The 27280-nt window shown below is 40.9% G+C and overlaps 1 protein-coding gene across 1 annotated transcript in view; it reads left to right on the forward strand.

The window, feature by feature from the left end:
* The window catches only part of npy8ar (neuropeptide Y receptor Y8a), a 97477-nt gene that overhangs the window by 51077 nt on the left and 19120 nt on the right, over positions 1-27280 (forward strand). The window contains exons 2-3 of the mRNA XM_015976327.3: positions 16960-17560; positions 20889-21130. Coding sequence (XP_015831813.1) covers positions 17252-17560; positions 20889-21130 — 551 coding nt within the window. The 5' untranslated portion in view covers positions 16960-17251. The remainder of the gene's footprint in view (positions 1-16959; positions 17561-20888; positions 21131-27280) is intronic.

The raw sequence follows: 27280 nt of genomic DNA on the forward strand, positions 1-27280 counted from the left end.
GTCTCAATCTGTCCCCCTGCTGATATTCTGCACTTCAGGCTGTGTGTGTGTGTGTGTGTGTGTGTGTGTGTGTGTGTGTGTGTGTGTGTGTGCACGCGAGCATGTGTGTGTGATTGCCCGTGTGGGGGGTCTTGTTCTGTGTGAAAACGAAGCAGAGCAAGTGATAATGCTGCAGGATTTCATAATTGTATCCTTCTCAGCAGCAGCACTGCAGGTGCTCTCCATGTCCAAAATGTGCGTAAGCCAGGTCCTTAGTCAACTTAAAGTTGTGCACATTTTTACGCTACGTTTTCTTTCATAAATCCCAAAGTTTGCATGGAAAGTTGCTAATGCAGTGTGTGGGTCATGTGTGTGGGTCATTTATCATTTATCACAAAGTACATGCATGCAATTTAAGGTAGCATCAGATAGAGTGAAGATGGATATTACCTGGTAGGGGAGGCTGATGATGGGTGGCTCGTTTGATTTGAGGGAGATTATTACTTGTTTCTTACAAATGAAACAGGAAAACATAGTTTGCTGTGGAGATCCAGCATCATGGGTCATTTGTTGAGGATGTCAAACAGAGTCCTCCCACAGTTTCTGCATGTTGGGTTGACTGCTGTCAGCAGTAACTGACACAGATCCTCAGAGGTGTTGATATTGATGTTTTTTACTTAGAATTACAGATTTTATTTTAACTCACCAGCAGTTTTTCTTATTGCAAAGTAGTAGAGCTTGTGTAAAATGTCCTTAATTATTCAAAAGATGTCCTGTTATTGTCCTGCACTGTCCAGAGTGATGGACTGACACACACTTTCAATTAGAAAACGTGTAGATATGCCATCTGCGTTGCTGTGACAAGCACGCGAGTGCAGCTTTGTGGCATTTCGTCCTTGAGTTTGTCCTCTCCTTCTATTTTTTTCCTACTCATCCCTCTTGGCTCCAAATTCACTGTGTGAACAACAATCCCCGGAGCTTAAGGGGAGGAGGGCGCATTAACTTCTAGCTCACACTAAACCTGGAGGATCCTTTCTCCAACAATCTGTGTGCTGTCACATGGCAAGGGGAGACGATGCCACACGTCTGCCTGTGGGCCTCGTAACATGCCCAGAATGTGATGACAGAAAGTCAACGCGATCAGATCAGCCCCCCTGAAATTATGTGCCACATCTGGCTGAGATCAAGCTGTCCGGGGATGACCCAGCAAGTCCTTTGGAATGAGGCTCTCTCTTTCTGTCTCAATGTAAAATAAATCATGATATAATTTCATGATGATATAATTCAATGATATAATTTCATCCAAAACAGATTAGCCGCCCCGGTTCCTCTTCCAGAAAACACTGAAGTTATTCATATGTGCGGAGCCAGAACGCTCGCACTAAAACCAGAAAACAGCATTACAGCACCATTACTCCCAGAATGCACCATGTGATCACTCAGTTGCTGATAGAACAAATGCCTACAGGCCCAACTTCCCGTTTACTCAGTTCTTAGAGATTAGAAATGAACACACAGAATTCATCTTTCAGGGGCAAACTGTAAAATATCCTTCTGCTTTGCCTCAGCTCAGTAAATATTCCAGTTAACCCAGTCTGTCAGGCTGCAGCTCAGGCAAACAGATCATAATTAAACAGCTGAAAACTGTTCCAAGGTGATATTTGTCTTCATTCATTTGTCCGTCTGTCATCTGGGACATGGTTGTGATGGCAGCAGCTTAAACAGAGATCACCAGACCTCCCTCCCTGAGTCCTGAGTCTGTCTGGAGGTTTCCTACCATTGTAAAATGTTTGTCCCTCCTCACAATAAAGTTATCCAGAGAACATATTTACCAGACGGACAAACCATCCCAACTGCCTTTTCTCAATGCAGGGGAGAAGCAACTCTACTTTCAGCCCAGCTGCTTGTATTTACAATCTTATTATTTAACGTATGGCCACTGGTAGGGGTCAAAATATGGATTGATTAGTAAAAATGTCTCAACTCTCTCTTTACTATGACCAGTCTGTCTATCAGTCCCTCTTCCACCAACCCCAAGATTCTTAAAGGTACAATAAGTAAGGAGTTTAGTGTGAAATAATCACAAAACAGTCTTATGTCTCAATAAAGTTGGAAGGAAGGTTACATTAAAAAAGAATATTGTCTTTGATTACAATCTGTGAGGTTACCAAGTCTGTCGCTATATGCTGAGAAACTCTGATATCCGGGAGGGGCTTGGAGTAGAGCTGCTGCTCCTCCAGTCAGAAGCACTCATAGGTGGATCTATATAATGTACGTGACATCACAAACTGTGATTAGTTTCAGACATATACATACTAAAACCAAACACTGACAGAAAATTGATGGATTTAGAGTTTTTATAGAGGCAGTAGAGACCCACATGGCAGCACAAAAGGATGCAACATGTGAGTTTTACATCACATATCTTTTCCAGCCTAAGCAAAGGTTCACCTATGATTGACAATCCAGTGACTGAAAACAAATCTATTATCTACAGGATGAGCTGTGGTTGTACGGGGAAACCCATTGCTCCTCGTGGGGAAAGTCACATTGTTTTTAGCATCTCAAAATAAAAAAAAAACTCCTAAACAAAGAGAAAATGCACCTTTTTATATTTATCAGACAACTCAGCTGTGATTCACACTGTTGTCATGTTTTAATGTCACAACTAGATCTGCTTTAAAAATCAGAGGCATGATGTTGCATCCTAAAAATCCAATCAAATGAAGACCAAGCCCAACATCCTGGCCCAAAAGAACCAAAACAGCACTGATTGGTTCTATTAGCCTTGAGTGACATAAACTCAGAAAAGACTATGCATGTTTAATAGTTGGAAAATGAACTGATGAGACGGAATTTGCTGATGCATTTTCAGACAACAGATAGAAGATTAGATAAAAGGAGAATCTTAGCACTAGAAGGCACATTTTAATTTATGTCACTTGATTCAGTGACAAAATAAGTGTTTTATGATTCTTAAAAGAAAATGTAACTAAATCCACTGAGAAATATCTGAAATCAGCGGTAGTAGCTGAAGACGTCAGAACTGCAACCGCGAACACAAACAACATGGCGGCAGCTCAGGAACCACGTTCATTTGAAACGGCTTTGCCGTCAACATTGGACGATTTAGACTTGGGCTTTTCTTTAAAACACGAACAGAGGCACTAAAGTCCTTTATTTTGAAAAAGGATGTATTTGCTGCTTTGCCAACGGGGTACGGTAAAAGTTTAATTTACCAGCTGGCTCCGGTTGTTGCCAAACGAATGGGACTCGGTGAAAACCCACTTGTGGTTATAGTGTCACCGTTGATCGCCCTTATGGAGAACCAGGTGAAAGAGGTGGGTAAATTAGGACTCACAGCCATGCAACTTGGTGTACACACTTTGAAGGACATTCGAAAAGCCAACTGTCAGTTGACATTTGGTAGTCCAGAAGCCTGGCTCATGCAGAGTAAATGGAGTGACATGTTGTCTACAACGGCCTTCAGAGATAACCTCTTGGGAATCGTTGTGGGTGAGGTACATCTGATTTACAAATGGTGAGTAGCAACACATAATCTAGCCTGGCAAGCCATCCAAAATAATTTTGCTATAATTCAGTCTATAATTTAGGCTACATATAACCTACATTTCCAAGCAATTAAATTATGTCTGCATGATGTAGTTTACAACCAGATGTTAAGTTGTGTTCACTATAAACTCAGAATTTTGAATTTAAACAAAACCTAATTGATTTAGATTTGAATGTTGTTAGAATTTGACTTTACAATGTACTGACTTATTCCTCAGGGGAAAAGCTGATAAAGGACACAAGGCCTTCAGAGAGTGTTTTGCAAAGTTGGGTGAACTGAGGTCTATTGTCAAAGGGGTGAGTATGTAAACATTATACATTAAAATCCTAAACTGCATATAGATTTTTGATTATGTGATGATGCTATTTATGTCTGCATTCATCACTTACACACACGCACGCACGCACGCACGCACGCACGCACGCACGCACGCACACACACACACACACACACACACACACACACAGCAGCCCCTCCTTACTCTGCACCACCAATACCCTGTTATGTGTTAGAACTGTCATCCCACTTATGTGTGTAAGAAAATGGGCACTGTGCTGAAAATAGACTCAGATCTTAGCTGACAATATATACATTCACACATATCTAACACACAATCCTTAACTTATTTTTAAATGCTTACATGTTCAAAAAAGTGTAGCAATGTATAAACACATTACTCAGATGTTAATGCATTTTCCTTTTTCTTTCAGGTACACCCATTTTGGAATTGCAAAGCAAGACCTGGATTCCCGAGCCATTATCCAAAAACAGCTGCATTTTGAGGATGCTACTCACGTCACTATTAGCCCCAACCGAAAAAATATTTGTTTTGGGCTTATCAAAGTGTCTTCCCATACTTTACTCGCATCAAATCTAAATTGCTAACAGTATCATACAAAGTCCGAGATGGTACGGCTCCCATCTACCTGAATCCTCTTGCAAAGGCTCACGTCTCGGCCCGGCCGCTCCGGTCATCACAGGATTGTCGGCTAGCAGTGCCTACACCACACTCAGGACAATCCAGACTTTTCTCATGCATCATTCCACAAATGTGGAATGACCTTCCTAACACTACCAGAACTGCGGCTTCCTTTTCAATTTTCAAGAAACTCCTGAAGGCCCTGCTCTTCAGAGAGCATCTTCTTAACTAGCACCTTGCCTTCACCCGTCTCCCCTCTCTACTGTCCACTCCTTGTTCCCTCCTCTCCATGACTGATGTCAATGTGTTGTTGTTACTATTGTTGTTAGCCTCAAGGGCAAAATGCCGATTATCACTTGTAAGTCGCTTTAGACAAAAGCGTCTGCTAAATACATAAACATAAACATAAACATAAACATACTTTTGACTGCCTGGACTGGATTGTGAGAGAACTGAAAGAGCATGACACCAGTATGTTTCAAGTAATCATTTACTGTCGAACACTGAAAGCTGTCAGAAGGGTGTTCTGTTACCTGAAAGCAGAACTCAGTGAGGACTGTTGGGTTGATATAAATCCACAACGCAGGGCAGAAAATTTAAGAATTGGGATGTTTCATAGTCACACCCTTCCTCAAAACAAACGCAGAATGCTGAATTCATTTGGTGGAGATGGTCCCTGCAGAGTTGTTGTGGCAACAACTGCTCTGGGAATGGGACTAAACTTTCCTAAAATATCTCATGTTGTTATGTATGGTGTACCAGAGGATATATGGAGGCCATTCTGCAGGAAGCTGGCAGGGCCGGGAGAGATGGTTCTCTGTCACATGCCGTTATTTACAGACTCAGTTTAAACACAAATGTGGATGAGGGACTTAGAATACTACTAAAAAATAGCAGCAAAAGTTGCCTTTGAAAGGCACTTTTCTCACACTTTGAGAACAACATTGACAGTGTAGTGCCGGGACATTTGTGCTGCACACACTGCCACTCTGTTTGTTCATGTAACTAAGCAGGTTGTGACATGGCTGTACCTAAATGTGAACAGGCCCAACTGAAGGTTTCTGCACCAGTCCAAATCAGAGAGGTTACAGAGGATGAAAAAGGTCTGATTCAGAATTTGTTGCACAATTATAAGCTCAGCTTGATTCCTGAAACTCATCTGTACACAAACAGCACATATTGTACCGGTTTTAGCGATGAGCTAATCAACTCTGTTCTGGAGCACTGCGCAGAGATATTTGACTTGAAATTTATTATGATTAATCTCCCAGTGTTCAGCAAAAAGCATGCCCAAGAAATACTCAGGATATTATTTGAAGCATTTGAAGATTTTAAATTCACAGAATTAGATTTTCCTCCGGATGGCTTTGTGGTCCCAGACCCAAATTACATGGGTTACTTTGATGAGGACACCGAGGGGAATGTCTTCTCACGATGTAGCAGTTTAGAATCAGGCCTTTCTGCTTCGAGTACTGACTCTCAAAACAATTAGGTTGTAATTAATGTTTGTTAAATAGTTTTGCCTTTTAACCAGACCGTCAATGGCAAAACATGTTTCATAATGTGTAATAACTGACATTTATGATGGTTGTTTAACATTTTTTTGTTAGTGTAAGTACAATTCCAGATTTACTGTAAAAAAACCCTACAACATTCTTTTTATCATGTTTGAAACTATTATATTGTTAATGTTTGTCACTCAATGTCACTGTGTGTATTTTCAGATGGCTAGATGTAAATCAATCTGAAGAAAAATATTTTTTTCTTTGTGTTTAATTCAACATTAGTAACAAACAAAATGCTGACAAAAACATTTCCTTAAATAAATCACAGGACAGGAAACGAAATAATAAAAGGAAAATAAAAATATATATATACATACATACAACACACACACACACACACACACTGACAAAGCATTTGCAGTGCGTCTACAGACCTTACACTGCTTTAAAGTGTGCCCTTCATATTTTGAGATTTCTCCACTCCTTCAGTTTTCCGTTCATCCACTGCCAGACTTCTTTATGTTTAATCCTCAGAACATTTTGATCGAAGCCTGGGAAGGCCTGAAATTGTTTACCATGGATTTCTTTAAACAACTGCTCATCCTTGAAAACCTCTACCAATGTTAAAACATCAGTTTCTTGCTGTACAGCACGATGGGTCCCAGTTGGACTTTTGACACCCAATTTGCCATCTACTTTGTCCATCATTTCTCGAAAAACACCAATGCACTGACTGACCCGACGTGCTGCTTCTTCAGACAAATTCGGACCCAGACCCTTCAGGAAAGACTTGAGGAAGTTATTCAGGTGTTCCAGATGAAGATCAAGGGGTATGTTACCACCCTTCCCACCCCAGGTGCTCCAAAACCTGTTCCAGGTTACGTGTGTGCCATTTGGGGTGTCTAAGAGATGCATTTACCTGCAGCGTCAGTAGAAAGGTACTGTAGGCATAATGGCTGTGACCGTATGCTTTGTAATACAGTAGGGCTACCCTGTACAACCTCATTAGTCTCTCCCCATCACCCTCTTTAACAGCATCCTACATGTCCATGAGAAAGAACCCAAAGCTAAGCCGCGCCAAGGTGTGTCCTTGTTAGTGATCATGGTTGGAAGATGGTGTGTGTTCATGCAGTTCTGTCAAAGACATCTGTATGTGATGCTTTTTAAGCTCACGGTTGTCTCAGGATTTGAGATAGGTGTAACTTTGCTGACAACCGTGAGCTCTACAGGGATAATGTTTCTTATGAGTAGAGCTCAGGGGGGATTCGCTGACACCAGCAACAGCCTGTGGCACATCCCCAAGCATGATGCACTTGTCCACCACCTCGGATGTTCTTTCATGTAACCGGGCTCTCCTTAAGCCAGGTGCAGCAGATGCTATTTCCTCTGGTACAAACGAATATGGTATTTCTTTATAACACAGGGGAAATCATATGTTCAGTTGTAATGAAAAGATGATCCACAAGCTCCACAAAATAGGTAAATATTTTTAGATAACACAGCATTTACTGTCAACATATTTTAACCCAAAGAGGTCCACGGCAGCCGCTAGGAAAAGTGCAGTTGTGTCAGTAGTGAAAAAGTGCTTGTAGGCATTGTAGTCAGCATGGGGACCCTGCTTGGCATTGCTGCACCTGTGACATTCATATTTACTTTTAATACCACTACTGTGCACCACCATCTTTGTTTTTCACCTAACCCTCAGTGGGTATGCACACACACACACACACACACACACACACACACACACACACACACACACACACACCCACACACACACACACACACACACACACACACACACACACACACACACACACACACACACACACACACACACACACACACTATGCTGGTCAATACATAGACCCAAAGCATACACACGCACACAAAATTCAAATGCCATACCAGACTTGTCAATTCATAGACCTGATTCGCATGGGGTCTCTCTATAGTGGAAAGCGGTGCAATTGTTATTCAAACACATTCCAAAAGATGATGCTCAGAGCAAATGTGCGTCTTGTGTGCGTTGTCACAACTGTGAAGAACGTAGTAAATTTTTAAAAAAATGTTTATGTCATTGATAGTGCTCAAATCATGTTTTGCTGGCTGTGTAGTCAATGCTGCACTAAAATAAATACATTTATGATGACATATATTCATAACAGCTGACGTACCTCAACTTTGTCATGTTGGCACACAGCGTGCCATGGTCCTTGCCAGACTTACCACTGAAGAATACCTTGTAGTGTATCTACGACAAAGGAAAATTTAACACCATTAAAGACACACTAGATTTAAAACAGATAAAAAAAATAAAACAAAACACTCAAACCTCAAAAAGCATGCTAGTCCTCAAACTTCAACACCATGCCTTCAAGCCTCTCTTCATTGGTGTTTCCATCTGCAAAGGCACACTGTATATTTTGACAGTTTGCCTCAGTGAGCCGGTCACCTCCAACCAGTATTTTGGACACACCATCAGGGCCTTTTGGAGTATACCTGCAATGTTTACAGATATATTATGTTTACAAAGAATAATTAAAATAATCCAAATTTACCCTCCCTGCAGAAAAAAAGCTAAAAATTAGCAGCTGATTATAGCTGTTAAAACATGAACAATTAAAAGGTGTCACTTGTTTATGTTGCTTTTTTTGACAGTTTCATGTAAATCTAAAACATTCAACAAAACTAATAATCACTTTATTAAGACAGTAAATAAATAACCATGGATTAGCCAAGTGTCTCTAATTATAAACCAACAGCACAAATGTTATTTACCAAGTTTTTTTTTTCTATACAGACAGCAGTGGGACTATGACATGTGTAACATCTTTTTTGGCCACAACTCCCAAAAGACGTAAATTTCTGCAGGAAGGAAGGTTGTGGCCTGCCATAAAAGCTTAACTAAATAGATTCAGACAGGTGGGAGGGAGTGCATCAAACTATAATTTCTGTAGTGTCTCTGGTGCTCTTCTGAATCAGAAAAACTTCAAAAGTAAATGTGGAAGAAAAAGGTGATGATCTGAGGCACACCGATCTTAGCTAAATAGAATTATATAAATTGAATAATACTACAAATATAATTGCTGCCGTTACAGTTTCTCAATTTCTATGTTGGTTCTCTGTACGATAACAGCAGGCATTCTTACTGCAATAAGTTTGGGATCTGAAATAGAATAGGGTTTGCACAAAGACATGCACACACAGAAACTCATGTTGCTAACACTCGTACTTACATGTGCTGAATTTGTTGTAGTACTTCAGGCAAGTCATTGGTTTTGTTTTCATTTTTGAAAATCAATCCTAATGGATACTGTAATTAAAAATGGGGTAACAAATTAAATTTTAATACAATAATAGTTACTGGATGTTTGAGTAATTAATATAATATTAGTTCCAAATCTTACATCCGTTGATGGTTGTGCCATTTCCTCCGAGTACTGATGTGGTATGTGATGCACCACAGCATTGTGAAACGATTAGAAAACTGCCAGATACTGTGTCAAAATTCTGCTACCAAGGACAATAAACTCTATCTGCATATATGTTTATGTTTCATGTCCTGGGAGTGACATAGTGAGGTTGTACTGTTGAAGATCCAGAAGCGGTATGTCACTGGCCAGGTGATGTGTTGGAATACGTACAGCAATGTGTTGTATCCAGTGCATTGTATACCTACTGTGGAGAGTGGACTGATGGTGTGCATGCATGAATAAATCCAAATTATCCAAATATGTGTTTGGTGGAGTTGGCTGACTCTCTGGCAGAAGCACAGATATATTTTCTTCTTCAGTGGCCTTTTCTTCACTGCATTCCATCTCCTCCTCTGTTGTGAGACACCAAAAGTACAGAGACACAAAATAAATGTACACACATGTATCAAAAAGTCATCTGTGTGTGTGTGTGCGCGCGTGCGTGCGTGTGTGTGTGTGTGTGTGTGCGTGCGTGCGCGTGTGTTATACCATACCTGACAACTGAAGCTCTTCAGTGCTCAAGAAGACATCTGTGGGGATAAGTTCTGGTTTGCGCGACGGACTCATTGCCTTTTTGTCCTCTCTGAGGCCAACATTTCTATGGCGCTCAGCTTCCAGAGTCAAGAATGATTCGTTCATCCTTTTTAGCAGGGAAAGACTGGTTAGACATGCGTTTGCCACCTTCATTTGCTTTCATATTGCATTTGCGTGAGCAATTGTTATTGCAAGTGTGCTAAGTCTGTCAAAGACAGTCTTCTTTGCACCCCCATACAGAAGATCACAATTCAAATAATGGGCAAATGCTGACAGACGGGGTTATCGTCCTCTCAATGCGATAGCAGAAGCAGCACAGATGACAGGACTGGAGTTTTGGCAGATAGTAGCAAAGATAGAGAACAGAAGTGGTGACAGACGCTGTAGGTCTGATTCAAGCTTGTCAAATGAGAAGGACTTCAGATCTTCTGGTGATGACCTCCACAAAATGAAATTTTTGTTGGGGTTAAATATTGTCTTGCACTCATTCTCAAGCAGTGAATGTATGGTTTGTTTAACTTCTTGAGTTAAGTCTTTATGGTTCGTGATGAACTTGGCCGCTGCCACCCATTTCCTGTTGTTATGTTCCACTATCTTAGACTCCTCTGAGTCACACACCTTCTGCTTGGTGATGGCCTGAAAGATAGTAAAATAAGGTTAGATGTACTGATGTTTTTCTACCAACCTGAAAAGCCATGCTATATATATATATATATATATATATATATATATATATATATATATATATATATATATATACATGTGTGTGTGTGTGTGTGTGTGTGTGTGTGTGTGTGTGTGTGCACTTCATTGAATGGCTCACAAATCCCACCCTCTTAAAACACACACACACACACGCATGCATGCACGCACGGGGTTAATGTCATGTACGTTTAGATTATTTGGAATTTATGGAAGGCCAGCTCACGATGTTAGACAGAAAATGCACACACAATACAAAGTAGCCTTCTTATCAAGATGTGAAGCAGAACACATCACAGAAAGTATATTCATGGCGGCTGCATACATATTTATATATTGTATGCCAAATAAGAGATTTTAAAGGCTCCCATTGTCACTGCATTCTCATGCCTGGGTAATGGGAGCCCTCTGATTTCTGATATTGTTGTAGTTCACAGATTACATTAGCTTAGACACATTATGCAAAGTCAAAATTTCAAGGCTAACTTGCTAGCATCAGTCCCGATGATAATAATGAACTTAACTTATAAAATGAATTAAGGTAGTTCGGTAATGTTACAGATCACCTATATATACATATATATGAGAAGCAGTAGCCTAGCAAATTTACCGCATTAATACTCCTTCTCACATAATTTATTCCTGGACTTGTCGCTTTGTGGCAAAACCTTTTCAGTGCCCTTGGAGTTTTAGAAGGAGTCGGTTCTCGGTTTCTTTTTTCAGTGTTTGTCGCGCTTCCTCTTGCACAGGATTTGTTGTCCTTGTTTTCCACCCATCTCCGATATAGGGGTAGGTAGTTTTCCACTCATGATAACGTACCGACACAACCCCTACAAACACGGCTCGACTTCCCTAGTCTTTTTTTTAAATCTCCAATCCAACGTGCATAAGTCTGTCTGGTATACTTGGCGGCTTATTATTTTTATCAAACAAGGTAGTGCAATGTCCCAGTATACCTGATATTCACATGTTCTTCATACAAAAACGACAGAAATCATAGACGCCATTGCTGCCTCCCTCATCTTTTCCATCGCCGTGATTATGTCACATTGTTCGTTATTCTGATTGGTCCTGATGCTATCCAATTGTGTGCAGACAGTTTGAAAGACAACCGTAGAGTCCGCCCCACGACTGAGAGTCTTCAATTGGTCGTGGCCTGACTATACTGTATGTTCACGTATATAGTCTGTCTTGGGCCCACATTTGGGCCCACATTTGGCTACAAAACTCCCCAGGTCTTGCTGAAGTTCATGTCCTGAAGATGCCAACAGAACCTGATTATTTGCAAAAAGAAGTATTTATGTTTCAGTTGTAGTTTGTTAGTTTGATCAGCTCTGTTCCATATACTGGGGCCATAGCTAAAAACACATCAATAAGACCTATTAACCTGTGGCTCTCTGAGCTCCAGCTATAGTGCGATGATAGGATGGATCTGACAGTTGAGCAAGTGCCATAAAACTTTAAAAACTAATTAAAACAGGTTCCTGTAGTAGACAGGAAGTCTGGAGGCCTTTATTTATTTATTTATTTACCTGACCTTAAAAGTGACCGTCTCTGCTGATGGATGGTGACTTGTCCAGATTGACCTTTGGTCTACTGATTGCTGGGATGGGCACCAGCCTGTTCAGTGAGTAAAAACAGATGGAGGAAGGCACATATGCATAACTGTGTACATAAATAGAATCAAACTTATTTAGAAACAAGTGCAATGTGCATCAGTGAAGATGAAGATGTGATGCCTCCATCGTGTTTGTAGCACACAGGAATCAGGTTCCACATGTCAGTGGTGTGTTTTAGAGCTTCAAGCCTGCAAATGTTTTTATTTCAGTAAACAAACTTCTAAAAAAACGGTTGATATTTAATTGCATATTGTGCAAGATAGACAAACCAGCAGATAGCACGGTTTCTGATGAGTGTTTTCACAAGCGGGTGGAAGCAAGTGAGTCAGCGTGGAGGTGCAGTAACACCTGTCACTGTGTCTCATTCTTTGGCAGCTCCATCGCTCAGGGCCCATAACGGCTGCCAGAAGAAAAGAGAATTCTGGGCTACAGAGCTCGGCAGACTTGGAGGATGGTGGCTGATTGTTTCCATGTATTCATTCCTGTGTGAGTGTTGGTGTTTGATGGATGTTGCAATCAGCAGAAAAGCATTGTGCCAGGACGAGCAGCAGGAGATGGTGTGATATACCAGGAACAACGGTTGTTAGTAAGCTGCTCCCTAATGAAAGAGTGAACTCACAGTCAAAAGTCAATTAGCCTTTGAGGGAAAGTGGGCTGCTAATAAGAGTTGGAAGAAAAGTTTTTTTAATGGTCAAGTGGAATTAAACATCAGAAAGTGTGTTTTTCCCTTAAAGTTGTTTTGTTTTCTGATTGTTATAAGGAATAAGGATTGCTATAAGAAACAGATTCATGAAGATGTTCAGGGGTTGTTTATTTTTAACTGACTTCTTCATTTTACCACCCAAAAGAACAAAAAGCCTTCCCATGGAAATTGGTTTTGGCACCAGCGTTTAAAGACTAGAAAACAAGTAGAAATATTCTGTATTTGTTCTTATTTAATTTAAAAGTTGATGCTGCAGACAGACGCAAACAAGAAAAGGTTCATTTCTAAGTTGTCTCTTCTTGTCAGTGTTCCAGGATCTTATATTTTACGTTTAGTTTACACAATTATTACTAATTGTTGCTTGACCTGAACACTTCTTCCTGCTTCCCAACACAGTGAAATGGTGTAGCTTACAGACAGACTGCCATTTACTATAGCTGTATCTGTGTCCTGAATAGGGTCCTGAGCTGTTGTCCATCTCCAGCGGTCCCTAGGGTTGGGGGACACCCTGGACAGATCACCAGTCCATCACAGTGCTACATAGAGACAAACAAGACATACAACCCTTCACACACTCAGTCACATGCAATCCAACCTAAAATGTTTGGGAGGAAACCACAGTAGAAGGAAACACACACATGCACGGGGAATCCCCATAGAAAGCTCGCAGCTGGGTTTCGAACCTGTGACCTTCTTGTTGTGAGGCAACAGAGCCAGAAACTGCACCACCGTGCAGCCCCAAGAATGTATCTGAATGGTAACTTGTGTTGAGCAGCAAACCACCAAATAAACACTTGTATAGAATATGACTCATTCTATTAAATGTTTTTATTAACATACTATTTAACCTTTATTTTACCAGGACAAATCCCACTTAGATGTTTTTACAAAAGTGATCTGACCAAGAGGCCAGAAGACCTAGTCAAATATAAAATTATTGATGTTTGAATTTACTGGACATTTGAAACAGATTTAGATTACCCAGTGCAGTGAATAGGAATCAGAGTAACATAAGCACTGTTTAGTGGAATCATCAATTATTTAGATTAGAATAATGACACTTCGTGAGATGAGATCAGACATTTTTAGTTTGGACTGTAAAGTACTCTCGGGAGATGGGGCGACAAACCTGAATGCTTGTGTTTGGCTGGACCAGTCTGAGCTCTGGGGATCACATGATAAATGTCAGTCGAACACAAAGCATCACGAATACTAGTTGTTTGTAATAGAGAGCGTCAGAAAGCTGAGACCAGATAAACAGCCTTACGGGTCAGATAATGGATAAAACTTTGTATACTCAATTGAAGGCCACTCAACTTTGGCAAACAAACCACACTGATGGGTAAAGCATGCAGTGTGTTAATGCTTCAAGTGCAAATCTGCAAAACAAGCTAGCTTAGAGAATTTTCTTCTTCTTTATTTTTAAATGAAGAGGTTCAATTGCACATGTCTAAAAATCTCCACCAATAACACGGCTCGGACCAAAACCAACTAGTGGACCACTTCCGCATTTACCTTCCCTGGGTTATACATTCATTACGCACTTGTGTATTTAGCAACAGAACACCACTGGTGTGAGAGGTTCTCCACTCAATATTATCAGAGAAGGAGAAACCGCCAGCTGCTACCACTTCAACTTTAGGACAAACTACCAGAGTCCCCAAAAGAAAAACACCATATGAAGTCACAGACAACCAAAGACGTTTGGACCTAGAAAGCAGTGAGCAATGGTGGTTCGTCCATAGCGGGTGCTAGGACGCCACCCCACTAGTCACACATGAAGAAGAAAAAGACAGAAATCACAGAATATGAAAAACAACATGAAAATTAAGCTAAACAATCTAAAGACCATACAGTTGATGAGCTGTTGCACATGTGATTCAACCACTGAATCAAGTGACACCACTAAAACATGTCGGATACCAGCCCATGAGGCCCAGAGTTGAATAACCCTGTCATACAAACTATAAGAGCTGTGTACAATCTGCATTTGTGTAGTTTAAAATGTTATTTCACACTTTTACCACAATTGAATCATCCTGTGATGTACTTCCTGTTCCTTTTGGGCACGGCAATCTTTACCATAGACATGCACTTACTGGTGTATGCATGCTGGATCCTCCTCCAATACAAAGAAGAGGAGAGTCGTCGGGCGCAGAGGTATTGCGACTGTGAAAACATGCAGAAGAGCGGCGAGTGCATTATTGTGGAGCAGAAACTCTCTGAAAACCTGTCCTTCAGAGTGAGTTTCTGCTTGTTAAGCAAAAATAGATAGCTACAGCTTACAAGCTTGACCCTACCGTATTGACCCTTTGCACCGACGTCACCTTATCACGTGGGTCCACCATGCTGGATGGCAAAAGCATGTAAACAATGAGCGACACGATTACTAAACAAAGGGAAAAGTAGAGCCTGAAATTGTTTTTGTGATCAAAACAAAAACAAACTCCTCCAGCATTCCTTCAACTAGTTCATGCCCAGTTCAGTTATCAGAAGAAGTAGCGCATCTAGCGGGGGCTCATGGAGAGTGGTATGTTAACTAGCTTACCAACGTTAGCTCAAGTTCTCTCTGCAGCTGTTCACCGATGTAAACATGTTGCTAACTTTGCCTAAATTCACCCCTCTGGATTCATAACTTTATGTTATAAACAGCGTTTCACTTTACACCAAAGCTGATTTTTTAAAAGTCCAGATCCCTACCAGCTTCTGTTGCTGGTGGTGTTACCGCGTTCAGCTGCTGCTCTCACACCGGAATGAGAAGATCTCTGAACGCCGACACTCATATAAATTAATAACATAATTTTAACACACGTAATCATACATCGGAGCTTTAATATTGTTAATAATCGTCTCGCTTTACACTACAGTGGACGGAGTGCAGCCTCCGTGGTGAAATACCCATCCATCAGGATTATCAATAACTTGTATAAACACATCACATTTATCCCTGTCCCTGTCTTCCTCGTGAAATAAATGAACGTTAATCTTTCCCAGTAAAAACATGTTCGCTGCAAATCTGAGGGCTGCTAGTCAGCTTGATTGATTGATCGCTGCAGTTCATCTCCGTCCTCAGTCTCCATCAGTCATTAAAAAGAAAAAACGAGTTGAGTTTACATCCTTGTCTCTTAGTGCAGCCAACCACGCAGCAAGCTAAAACCATTTTACTGTCAAATCAACTAAATAAAAGTGATAAAAGGCTACAAACTGGCTTGTTTTGACTACCTTCACTGGAGTTTCTACGGGTGTAAACTGCTTTTTTGCCGTCCATCATGGCGAAGGGGGCGGTCACATGAGTGGTGTGACGTCACGTGCAAAGGGTCAATGCCAGTCCAAATTGACAAAACTCCATGGATCTTTTCACTTTTCTACCATTGTTACTGCAAAACATTGACATTTTTCTTAGTTTAAATAATTACAAAGTCATTCCCAAATTACATCTGAAGAGACAAAAGCTGGTGTTTGTAGTTGAATCAGCACACGCTTCAGCATTTCTTCAGAGACGTTCTAGCACGCCTTTGGTCTTTCACCCTCATGTTGCTGTCTGTCCACCAGTGTGAATGCTCTGCAGCTTTGAAGTGAGCGATCTCTGAGGAGGCTTCTCAGATTTTCTCTAGGGCCAACACTCACTGTGATGTTTAAGCAGGCACACATGCAGCTCAAGTCTTATTTTCTACTTCATCTACAAACGCCGAATGTCTCCCTGGTGAACTTCACTGCATAATGTGCCATTAAACCAACAATACAGTATGTTAATGAGTGTCTGTGGGGGGTGGAGAGCTGTTTGGCAGGAAGAAAAATAAAAGAGGCAGAAAATGAGAAGAACAGCATGAGATAATTTATTCAGTCATTCCCCTGCAAAGCTCCACTTCACCTTTGTTCACCTCAAACTGCCTTGCCGCCGATTGACAGCCTCCCTAATTACTTTGTGTTGTTTTCTGCCCTTTGCAGGGGGATGCTGGTGCTGAACTAGTCCTGGGATGCCAGGAGGGAAGGAAAAAACAGGACAACTTCTATATTTGAATTCCTGTTCTCGTCAGGCACCCTCCTGCAGTCTACTTCTGAAATCCTTGATGCTCTGAACCTTTTTCAGGTTTTCCTGTTCCTCTTCCTTCTCCTTCAATCTGTCAGCTCAGCTCTGCTCCCACACACACTTTGACTCTCCTGGGAGAAGTTCAGCAGCTGCCTCAGGGCTCTGGTCCTGTTGAACTCTTGACCCCTAACATCTTTCCCCGTCCCTGCTATGTTCAACGATAGCCCCATCCTCGGTGCCTGGGAGGCCCCAGACTGGGCAGACACACCACAGTGCCCACCATCGGTAGGCGGAGCCACTTTTCTGATTGTGGCATACAGTGTTGTCATAGCGATTGGGTTGTTGGGCAATGCAGGCTTAGTATTCATCATCGCCCGGCAACAGGAGTTGCGCAACGTCACCAACATCCTGATCGCCAACCTGTCATGCTCGGATATTCTCATGTGTGTGGTGTGTCTGCCGGTGACTGTGATCTACACACTGATGGACCGCTGGGTGCTAGGAGAGGCCCTGTGTAAGGTCAGTGGGTCACACCATCTCCAGACCTATCTTGTAAAAAACATTTAGTGCACAGTACAAAGTTAGCCAAATTTTCGGCAACAATTCATTGGCTACGGAGGTGTAGTTGGTCAGCTCTCTTGCATCGCAACAAGAAGGTCCCAGATTAAAACTCGGCACGGGTCTTTTTATGTGGAGTTTGCATGTTTTCCATGTTTTAATAATAACAACAGACCAGTGACTAATGGAAATTAGCACCAGGGGTTACAGAAAGCTGGTAGATCGTTTGCTTTTATTTATCAGGAATGTAAAGAAGCTACACTGCCCTTTTCTGTTTGTAACTGCAAAACTATCGATGTTAGTTAAAGCTGATGAAATCTGACCTTCCTTCAGCTGCAACAAAAATGAACTGCTGGATCCCCCTCCTCTCAATTTCGGATCTACGCAACTCAGAAACTAGCAATACTAATCAAACCCCTAAAATCTTCACATCCTAGAACTCAAACCTGATCCTGCTTTAGGTTGTTTGCCTGTTTCTACCAATGACATTTACAATTCGTATTACCTTGTAACTGAAGCCAAAGCAAGCCACACACCCCCAGTTGCAGATTCCAGTTCAAGATTTTGCCTAAAATAATAAAATGCTTGTAATTGTTTTGTCACGTGTTTAGGAGTGGCCTGACCATAACATGAGTGTGATTCATCCTCGTCAGACCGCAAGCAGCAACAATACACAAAAGAGCATTTTCTGATTATTTTGTTTGAACGGTAGCACTGGGTATGGAGATGGGTGTAACTCCAGGGTTAGGAATAGGGTTGCCTAAAACAACAAACAATTTGGGAACTGTAGCACTAATGTATACACTTAAAATCAAAATAAACCAAATGACAATATTTTATCTCACTAAATACAGGTGCAAAATTTAATCTAAATAAAGATCACATTTCATTTAAAGATCACTTATTTCAGCCTTTATTTGTTATAATTGTGTTGATTATTGATCAAAATCTCAGACAACTAGAATACTGTGAAAAGGTTCAAAAGACTCAATGTGTCACATTCTCAGAGGTGGAAATTACATTTACTCACGTTACTGTGAATGAGTAGCTTTTTTGTGTTATTAATAATTTTTAAGTCGTTTTCAAAATCTGTACTTTTACTTTTACTTTTACTTGAGTATGTTTTTAAAAAATAATTGTAATTTGCTACATTTTAAATCATATCCGTTACTGAGTAAAAATAAATTATAGGCTTACTAAATTAAAACTCTTATGTGTAGCAGTGTTGGAACAGAAAGAGACACCTGCATGAGCGCTGCGTCTAAACCGTGGGGGGGGGGGGTAACACTTTTGATAATAAGGACAAACCGCCATTTTTACCACAGTTTTGCTCAAAAACATCAGTTCAGTCCCTGTGATCCACTTGGTGATTACCTCCTCTCCTGTGGGTTGGAACCCGCACCGGTGTTACATCATCAAAATTCTGCTCAGTTCGGTAGCTGGACTCGGTTCCGTGTTTGAAACGTGTTTCTCTACCGCTCCGCACGGAAGCGGCAAAATAACGTTTAGCGCTCATAACAAGCGGATTCTCAGCGCTCTGCTCATAAAACAGAAGACCTGCAGGCCTCTGTGAGTTAAAACATCCTGATACTGTTCAGGTATAAACATTGTGCTCCATCCCTGTGTTTGAACTCAGAAGTTGCTTCTTGATGCCACAGATATGTGATGATTTAGATTGTTTCTTTAATTTTCTCCAGAATAAGAGATTAAATTATTACAAAAAGCAGTTTAATGTAGTTTAATTAGTCATTCAAATGATTCTAAAATGCTGCAGTGGGTGTGTGTGTGTGTGTGTGTGTGTGTGTGTGTGTGTGTGTGCGCGCACACACGAGCAAATTGTGATCTGGCATTGTGATTTTGCACTACTTGGATGTAGCCATCCTTACGCTGACAAAAGTGTATCTAAGTAACTTTTACTTTGAGTACATTTTATTTATGATACTTTTTACTTTTACTTGAGTAAAAATTTAGGCAACTACTTTTACTTGTACTTGAGTAAAAAAAATTATCAAAGTATTGGTACTCGTACTTAAGTAGGACATTTTAGTACTCTTTCCACCTCTGCACATTCTAATCAGCTAATTAATCCAGAACACCTGCCAAAGGCTCCTGAGCCTTTAGATGGTCTCTCAGTCTGAGTGGAATCACTGAAATAAATGCACCATATTCTAATGTTTAAAGTTTCACCTGTAAGCATAATGAGGAAAAAACTGAAGTAAAATAAAAGGCAGTTTATACATACAAACTCCTCAAGGTGTCACTTTTGTTCACATAGATGTCATAACACTGAAGGTGCGGCTGGTTGGGATGAGTTTCAGGTCCACCAATCATGGACGGGTACCTGCACGCTCAAATTTGTATCTGAAAACCAAAGACAGCACCTCATGACAGCAACCGTAACACCTGTCTTTCAGATGGCATGCAGCTCCTCCTCTTCTGAAGGCTAGACTCCACACTGGTCTAATTATAAGCAAGTACAGACAGAAGAACTACGGTAACGTGGGTTGTTAAATGACGTGCCACCATTATTCCTTAATCTTATTATTCCTTTCTGAGGCCCTTTGTGGAGCTGCATGTACGTGGTGCTTTTGTGAGGCATTGATGCTTCTTAAAAAGCAAATTATTCTAAATGGTGGGTGTTCAAACCCAGGCACAGGTGAAGGAGCAGAAGGCCGGCCCCTGAACTCCAACATTTTAAATAAAAACAAGGAACTAAAAATAATACACTCCTGTGGAAAACAAAACTAGGAAAAAGGAAAACACCTTTTCATATTTTGCTCAGCTGCCACACCTCTGGATTAATGGAAAAACCAACCAAACAAACAGACAAGAATATTGCTTAAATAACAGCTTTATCATCAGGTCTGTGTGTCAGCCCACGTCTCTCATCTTCCTGGGGCATTGAACCAGTCAAACCAGTGGATTAAATGGATTTAAATTCTTAACTACCTGCTTAAGTCTTGATTGTGGTATTTTGCCTGTGAGCCAGAGCTTTATGATGAAGTACTGAGAAATGAGTTGTCAGTTTAGCTGGTGATAAGCTGAAGTGGACTAAACTGTAGGTTTCAATGGTGCCTCATAAAATAAATGGTTGTAAAGTTGATGGCACACTTTGGCATCTTGGGTCTTGATGAGGAAAAAAAACACAAATTGGCTCATTGGAGAAAACACAGGAGACAAACATAGCAGCAGCAGCGTTCCGATTAGGTTTACAATCAAGCCAACTTAAACTTATTATTCAGTAGTGCATCTGAGACGTGAAATGTGTGCCTGTTCTGTCCCTGTGCAGGTGACTCCCTTTGTTCAGTGCATGTCTGTGACCGTGTCCATCTTCTCCTTGGTGCTGATTGCTCTGGAGCGGCACCAGCTGATCCTCCACCCCACCGGCTGGTCCCCTGCTGCGGGCCACTCCTACTTGGCCGTGGGGCTCACGTGGCTGGTGGCCTGCTTCATCTCTCTGCCCTTCCTCTCCTTTAACATCCTCACTAATGACCCCTTCCAGAACATCAGCCTGCCCGCAAACCCCTTCAGGTGAGAGTGATGCAGAATATGAACGCATGAAAAGTACGTCTGTGGGAGGTTGAGGAGGAATACATTAATTTACATGGGATTTATTATATAGTCTTCATTTCTGAGAATATACTATCAGGTGACGATAAAGCTAATGTCATGAATGTTTAAAATGTCACATTTGAATACATTTGCAAGCTGATTTGAAACACGTTTTTGTAACGATGAGACGAGTTTATGCCACCATATTCAGGTGCTGGTCAGAAAATTAGAATATCATGACAAAGTTCATTTACTTCAGTGAAACTTGGATATTGTATACATTCATTACACACAGACTGATATATTTCAAATGTTTATTTCTTTAATGTTGATGATTATAACTGACAACTAATGAGAATCCCAAATTCATTTTCTCAGAATATTAGAATATAAAGTAAGATCAATGAAAAAAATTTTTTAGAAATGTTGGCTAACATGAAAAGTATGAGCTTGTACTGCACTCAGCATTTACCGCACTCTGGAAAGGATTGTGAAACCAAACCCATTCAAAAATGTGGGGGAGATTCACAAAGAGTGGACTGCAGCTAGAGTCTGTGCTTCAAGAACCACCTCACACAGACGTATGCAAGACATAGTTTTTAGCTGTCGCATTCCCTGTGTCAAGCAACTCTTGAACAAGAGACAGTGTCAGAAGCATCAGCCTGGGCCAAAGACAAAAAGGGCTGGACTGCTGCTGAGTGGGTCCAAAGTTATGTTCTCTGATTAAAGTAAATTTTGCATTTCCTTTGGAAATCATGGTCCCAGAGTCTGGAGGAAGAGAGGAGAGGCACAGAATCCATGTTGCTTGAGGTCCAGTGTGAAGTTTCCTCAGTCAGTGATGGTTTGGGGTGCCATGTCCTCTGCTGATGTTGGACCATTGGGTTTTCTGAGATCCAAGGTCAACGCAGCTGTCTACCAGGAAGTTTTAGAGCACTTCATGCTTCCTGCTGCTGACCAACTTCATGGAGATGCAGATTTAATTTTCAGCACTTGGCACCTTCACACAGTGCCGCAGCTACCAGTACCTGGTTTGAGGGCCACAGTATCTCTGTTCTTGATTGGCCAGCAGACTCACCTGATCTTAACCCCGTAGTAAATCTATGAGGTATTGTGAAGAGGAAGAGGCATTACAACAGACCCAACAATTCAGAAGAGCTGGAGGCCACTATCAGAGCAACATGGGCTCTCATAACACCTGAGCAGAGCCACAGACTGATTGACTCCATGCCACGCTGCATTGCTGCAGTAATCCAGGCTAACGGAGCCCTAACTAAATATTGAGGGCTGGACATGTTCCTAATTTTCATGTTTATATTTATCAGTTAGCCAACATTTCTAAAATTCCCCTTTTTTGTTTGTTGGTCTTAACTGATATTCAAATATTCTGAGATACTGAATTTAGGGTTTTCATTAATTGTCAGTTAAAATCATCAACATTAAAGAAATAAGCATTTGAAATATATCAGTTTGTGTGTTTCACTTTTTGAATTGAATTACTGAAATAAATTTACCTTTTCATGATATTCAAATTTTAAGAGCAGCACCTGGAATATCATCTCTCTTCCTCTTCTTTGCGAATTTGTAGGATTCATCTTTTTAATAATTCAGGTGTTTTTATGACAGGCGGACGACAGCCAGGTTGCTTTTTCTGATAATTTTAATGAATCTAAGCTGTTCGTTTTCAAACCCTTATTTGACAAAAAAGTATTAAGACTTATTTTGCTCTGAATCCTAAATAAAACTCTTAGTCATTGATGAAAAACTTACTGTGATGAAGGACTTAGTAGGGCCAGAAAAAAGGCACATGGACTTTGGTTATATCCTCTATGTTTTCCCTCTGATCCAAGGAGCTTTCTCATTTTAAACAGAACAGTGGGGAATACCAGGCTTTTAAACTAGAGAGAGTTATGTTTATGTCAGCTAAATCTTAAATCCACTTCTACACCAAAAGAGGCAAACTGGATGTTGAGCTCTGATATCCATTCATTTGTAGTGCATGCTCCTTGAAATAAATAAAATAAATTCTTGAAGCAGCATACTGAGCTCGCGTAACAGAAAATCTTGTCACAGTCAAAAAATCTGCCTAACTGAACCTTGACCTTGGTTTAATATCACGTGCACACAAGCTAGCAGCAGACAACAATCCCCCCCCCACACACACATACACACACCCCTCCCCCACTATCTCTCTCTCTCTCACACACACACACACACACATACACACACACACACACACACACACACACACACACACACACACACACACACACACACACACACACACACACACACACACACACACACACACACACACACACACACACCTTTCAGCTTCTCCATTTTCTTCTCATGAGCTGTGGTATAGAGCTGCAGATACTTAAAATATTGAAGCTGTTGGCACCTAGCCTGGCCTGCCAGACTGGTCCTCTGTCTACACAGAGAAGAGTCTGGTAACTCACTGGCAGAAAGACACATGAGGGGCAGGACTAGCCAGCGCAAAAATAACCAATCAGAAAAAAAGGCGGAAATGCCGACTGGAACGCGCGATGCAGTAGTTTTTTAGCTGTAGTTAAAAATGGCTTCAGGCGACGACACAATCATCTTTCTTTGGAAGAAAGGCTTTTATCGCTTCTACTTGTTGTGGTTTTAAAGATATTCAAGTCATTTAGAACAGAGGAAAGGGCCACAGTGAACTCCGCTTCAGGTGCCATGTTTATGAGAAACTGCCGCTCAGCGCTGACTCGCTCAGTTAGAATTCTCAGGGAGTGGGGTTATTTGAATAGATGAGTTACCAGCCCCACGCTTCTGATAAGGAAGCGTGGGGCTGGCTGGTCAGGCTAGATGGCACCTTGAAGCTTGCCGACCTGAAGTTTTCTTTGCAAGTAAAACATGATTTCCATGACACATTTTGAGAACCCTACCAAAGCCTCAGGTAATCTGTGTGGAACAAAGGGTTCAGGTACCCTTACCTGTACCTGTATTACCCTCAGCTGTGGGTTCCTGTTGGCATATTTGTAGTTTGAACCTGTTAGACATCGGATGGCTGCCCTGATGATGATGGCTCATAAAGAGTCCCATTAATTAGTGCCAACATTTTCTACTGGATCGTGGCACCTTTGTTTTCCCAGTCACCCATTTCTTACTATAACATCTGGTATCTCAATGTCAAATGAACCCTCTCAGGCTCAACATAAGTTTTGATAAAAGGACAAACAACTAAGTTCTTCAGGGGCACTTCTGAGTTAAAAAATGCTCATGAAATACGTATGAGGAGTAACCAGGTAGGGTAGGTTTTAACTGTTGCAAATCTGCAACGTCTGCCTCCAGAGGGTTATGTGACCCCTGAATCAACCCACCTAAGTGTTTTTACCCTCCATGCTCTGGGGTTATCAGATTTGGTGAAAAGGAGCGCCGTGTAGTGGCTGTTCCCATGAGCTTCCTGTACTGTTTCTTGGTCAGATTGGGCTGTGGAGTCAAATGTTGTTGCTCCAGGATACTGGTGCAGTAACAATGAGGCTGATTCTGTACTCCCAACCTTTCAATTCAAAGTAAAGTGATGGTTTTGTCTATAAAAGTTTAGTTTCGAGGTTGTTTCAATATTACCTAACTAGACAGACTTTTGGGGATCAATATTCCGAACTGGGGGTATATTTCCAAATTATACCCTGTAGGACAACAGTATACCTGTATTTTTTGTTGTATTTCTCCTGGTGCATACAGTAGTTATCAATGAGAGTACCATGCTCAGGGCCAGAGGTGTGGTGCCTCATCTTTACAGCTTCTCCATAGACACTTTGATTCTCAACAAGGCTTGTCTGACAAATAGAAAAACAGCGGAAAGCTCACTTTCCGTCTAACCGTGAGCTCATCTCAGTAGTCTAGTGAAGAATAATTGACTGGCCTAATTACATCAGGACTTGTGATCCAGTGAAGCCTGTGGGAACACAATTTGATGCCAGCCATTTAAGTTGTTGTGGTGTACTGGTTTGTCCCCTGGAAGGCAGTGATGGTTACTGTCATGTGTACCAAGGTTTTTATAAGCAGTTAAAGAGGATTTTAAAGGCTGATAAAATCATTTTCTACCACTAGCAGCAGTTTATGCTCCACAGTTCTGAGTGCTACAACACACACAGAATTAGAGCTATGTGCTCAGTGGCTGGTGCAGCTGGTGTACTGGATGGTAATTACTGGATGGTAATGGTAGTTACGTACTAACCCTCAGTTCTGTGCTTGTAGCAGCATTTAGAGTGGGGGAGAACATGTTGTTGCTGGTAATAGGAAGTTCCACTTTATGGCTGTGCAACTGCATTATTTTTCTCTTGGGTTACATGTGATCTATCATGGGTGTTGACTGTTGAGTAAATATACAATTGTAAAATATTTACTGAATTCTGAAAACAGTGAATAGGAGTTTTTCTGTGGTGTGTTGTTTGGCACTAGAAAAGTGGTCCTCAAACTGCTGCCAACAACACAAAACCAGTAGTAAGCTAATTAAATATGATTATAAGTTAAACCAAGACCAGCATAAATTATTTTGTTAATTTAATATAATTATTAAAACTGTTATATTCTATTTTATCAAGCATCTCAATAATGCATTGTCACCAATCATCTATAGATAAAAGCTGGTTCCTGGAGATCTTTTCAAGCACCCATCTTTTGGTGTTTTACGATGAAAGCCTGAGTCCTCACCCCATGGAAAACCATTACAGGCTTTAACAGTTCAGTGATATTGTTAAAAGCTGGTGATGGTACACAAAGAAGGGTGTAGCACAAAGAAATCATGTGGGAGTAATAGCCATAAGTAAACAAGTTATTTACATGAGTTAATATATGACAGAGATTAACAGAGGGCATAAACCACTACTCATTATCTGTAGTTAGTGTAAACCTACAGCATCCAACTGTGACTCTTGGCGGGAATACCAAAAATAGGAAAAACCAATCATTAGGATACTATTACGAGTTCTGACCTTTAATGGGGAAGAAAACCACTCTAAATCAGACTAACTTAGGAGGGTTCAAAGTACTCATTAACAAAACTAGAAAACCACCATGAGGGCTTACCACTTAACAAAAACTTAAATATTGTCTGCGTTGTTCCGTAGCTGGAAATGCTACACAAACCTGGATATCCACATTACAAGGGAGTGTTTCTAAACCAACTAGCTATTCCGTTATTAAGGTAACCAGAATAAAGACTACTTGACTTGACTAGCTCCAGGCGGGTTTAAAACAAAGTAATCAGGGTCAACTCTTAGTCCCACGCAGGTCTGGCAACCTAAGCCTAAGACTCCACTGGTGATCACTAGTTGGGATCAGCTGACCATCACTCAGACAGAGTAGGAGCAGAAGTAGATGCTTTTCAGAGTGCTCTCCATGGTGCTGAAACATGGAGTGCAGAGAGCGCTGTCCATGGTGTTCAGGCAGGAACTGTAACAGATATAAAGAGGAGATTGACCATCTAGAGCCATGAGAGCTAAAGACAGGAGTTCCTCAGTTATCTGAGACATTAACACAGGAGTGACGTAAAGCTAATCTGTGGGTATGATTGGCTCTGACAGGCATTTATCAGAATTTGCAGATCACATTTTATTCACAGAAATCAGTCGCAGATTATTCTTCCAGTTGGCGGACTGGGAATGGAGAGTCCAGGAAAAACTGACAGTCCCGGTTCCAATTGATGCTCGATGCTCAATACCCAACCCTATTTGCGATGGTCTAGCAGCATTGGGAGGAACAGCATTTAAGTATAACGGTGTTACTAATGACATTGTATTTTAAATTACGGAGTTATCTAATTAATTACTTTTCCTATTGTTGCTATGTCGTTACCGTTACTATAATGTGCTTGAATGAAGCACAGCCACGCTGGCAGGATGCTGACAGCCACACCAGAGATCTGTTGGTCACGCATGATTAAAGAAACCTGTAATTCTATTGTTCCTAGTAAAAAATGTCATTTCAGATATCCATAAGAACATTCCTACTAAACTAACATTTCAGATATCTGAAATGTTAGTTAGTAGGAATGTTCTTACGGATACAGACAGATATATGAAATATTTTTTCTAGATAGTAAAAATGATTCAGTTATAAAAATCTTTGACGTTATATTGTAGAGTGAAA

The sequence above is a fragment of the Nothobranchius furzeri genome, chromosome 6 (assembly GCF_043380555.1).
Source record: "Nothobranchius furzeri strain GRZ-AD chromosome 6, NfurGRZ-RIMD1, whole genome shotgun sequence".
NCBI classification, from domain to species: domain Eukaryota; kingdom Metazoa; phylum Chordata; class Actinopteri; order Cyprinodontiformes; family Nothobranchiidae; genus Nothobranchius; species Nothobranchius furzeri.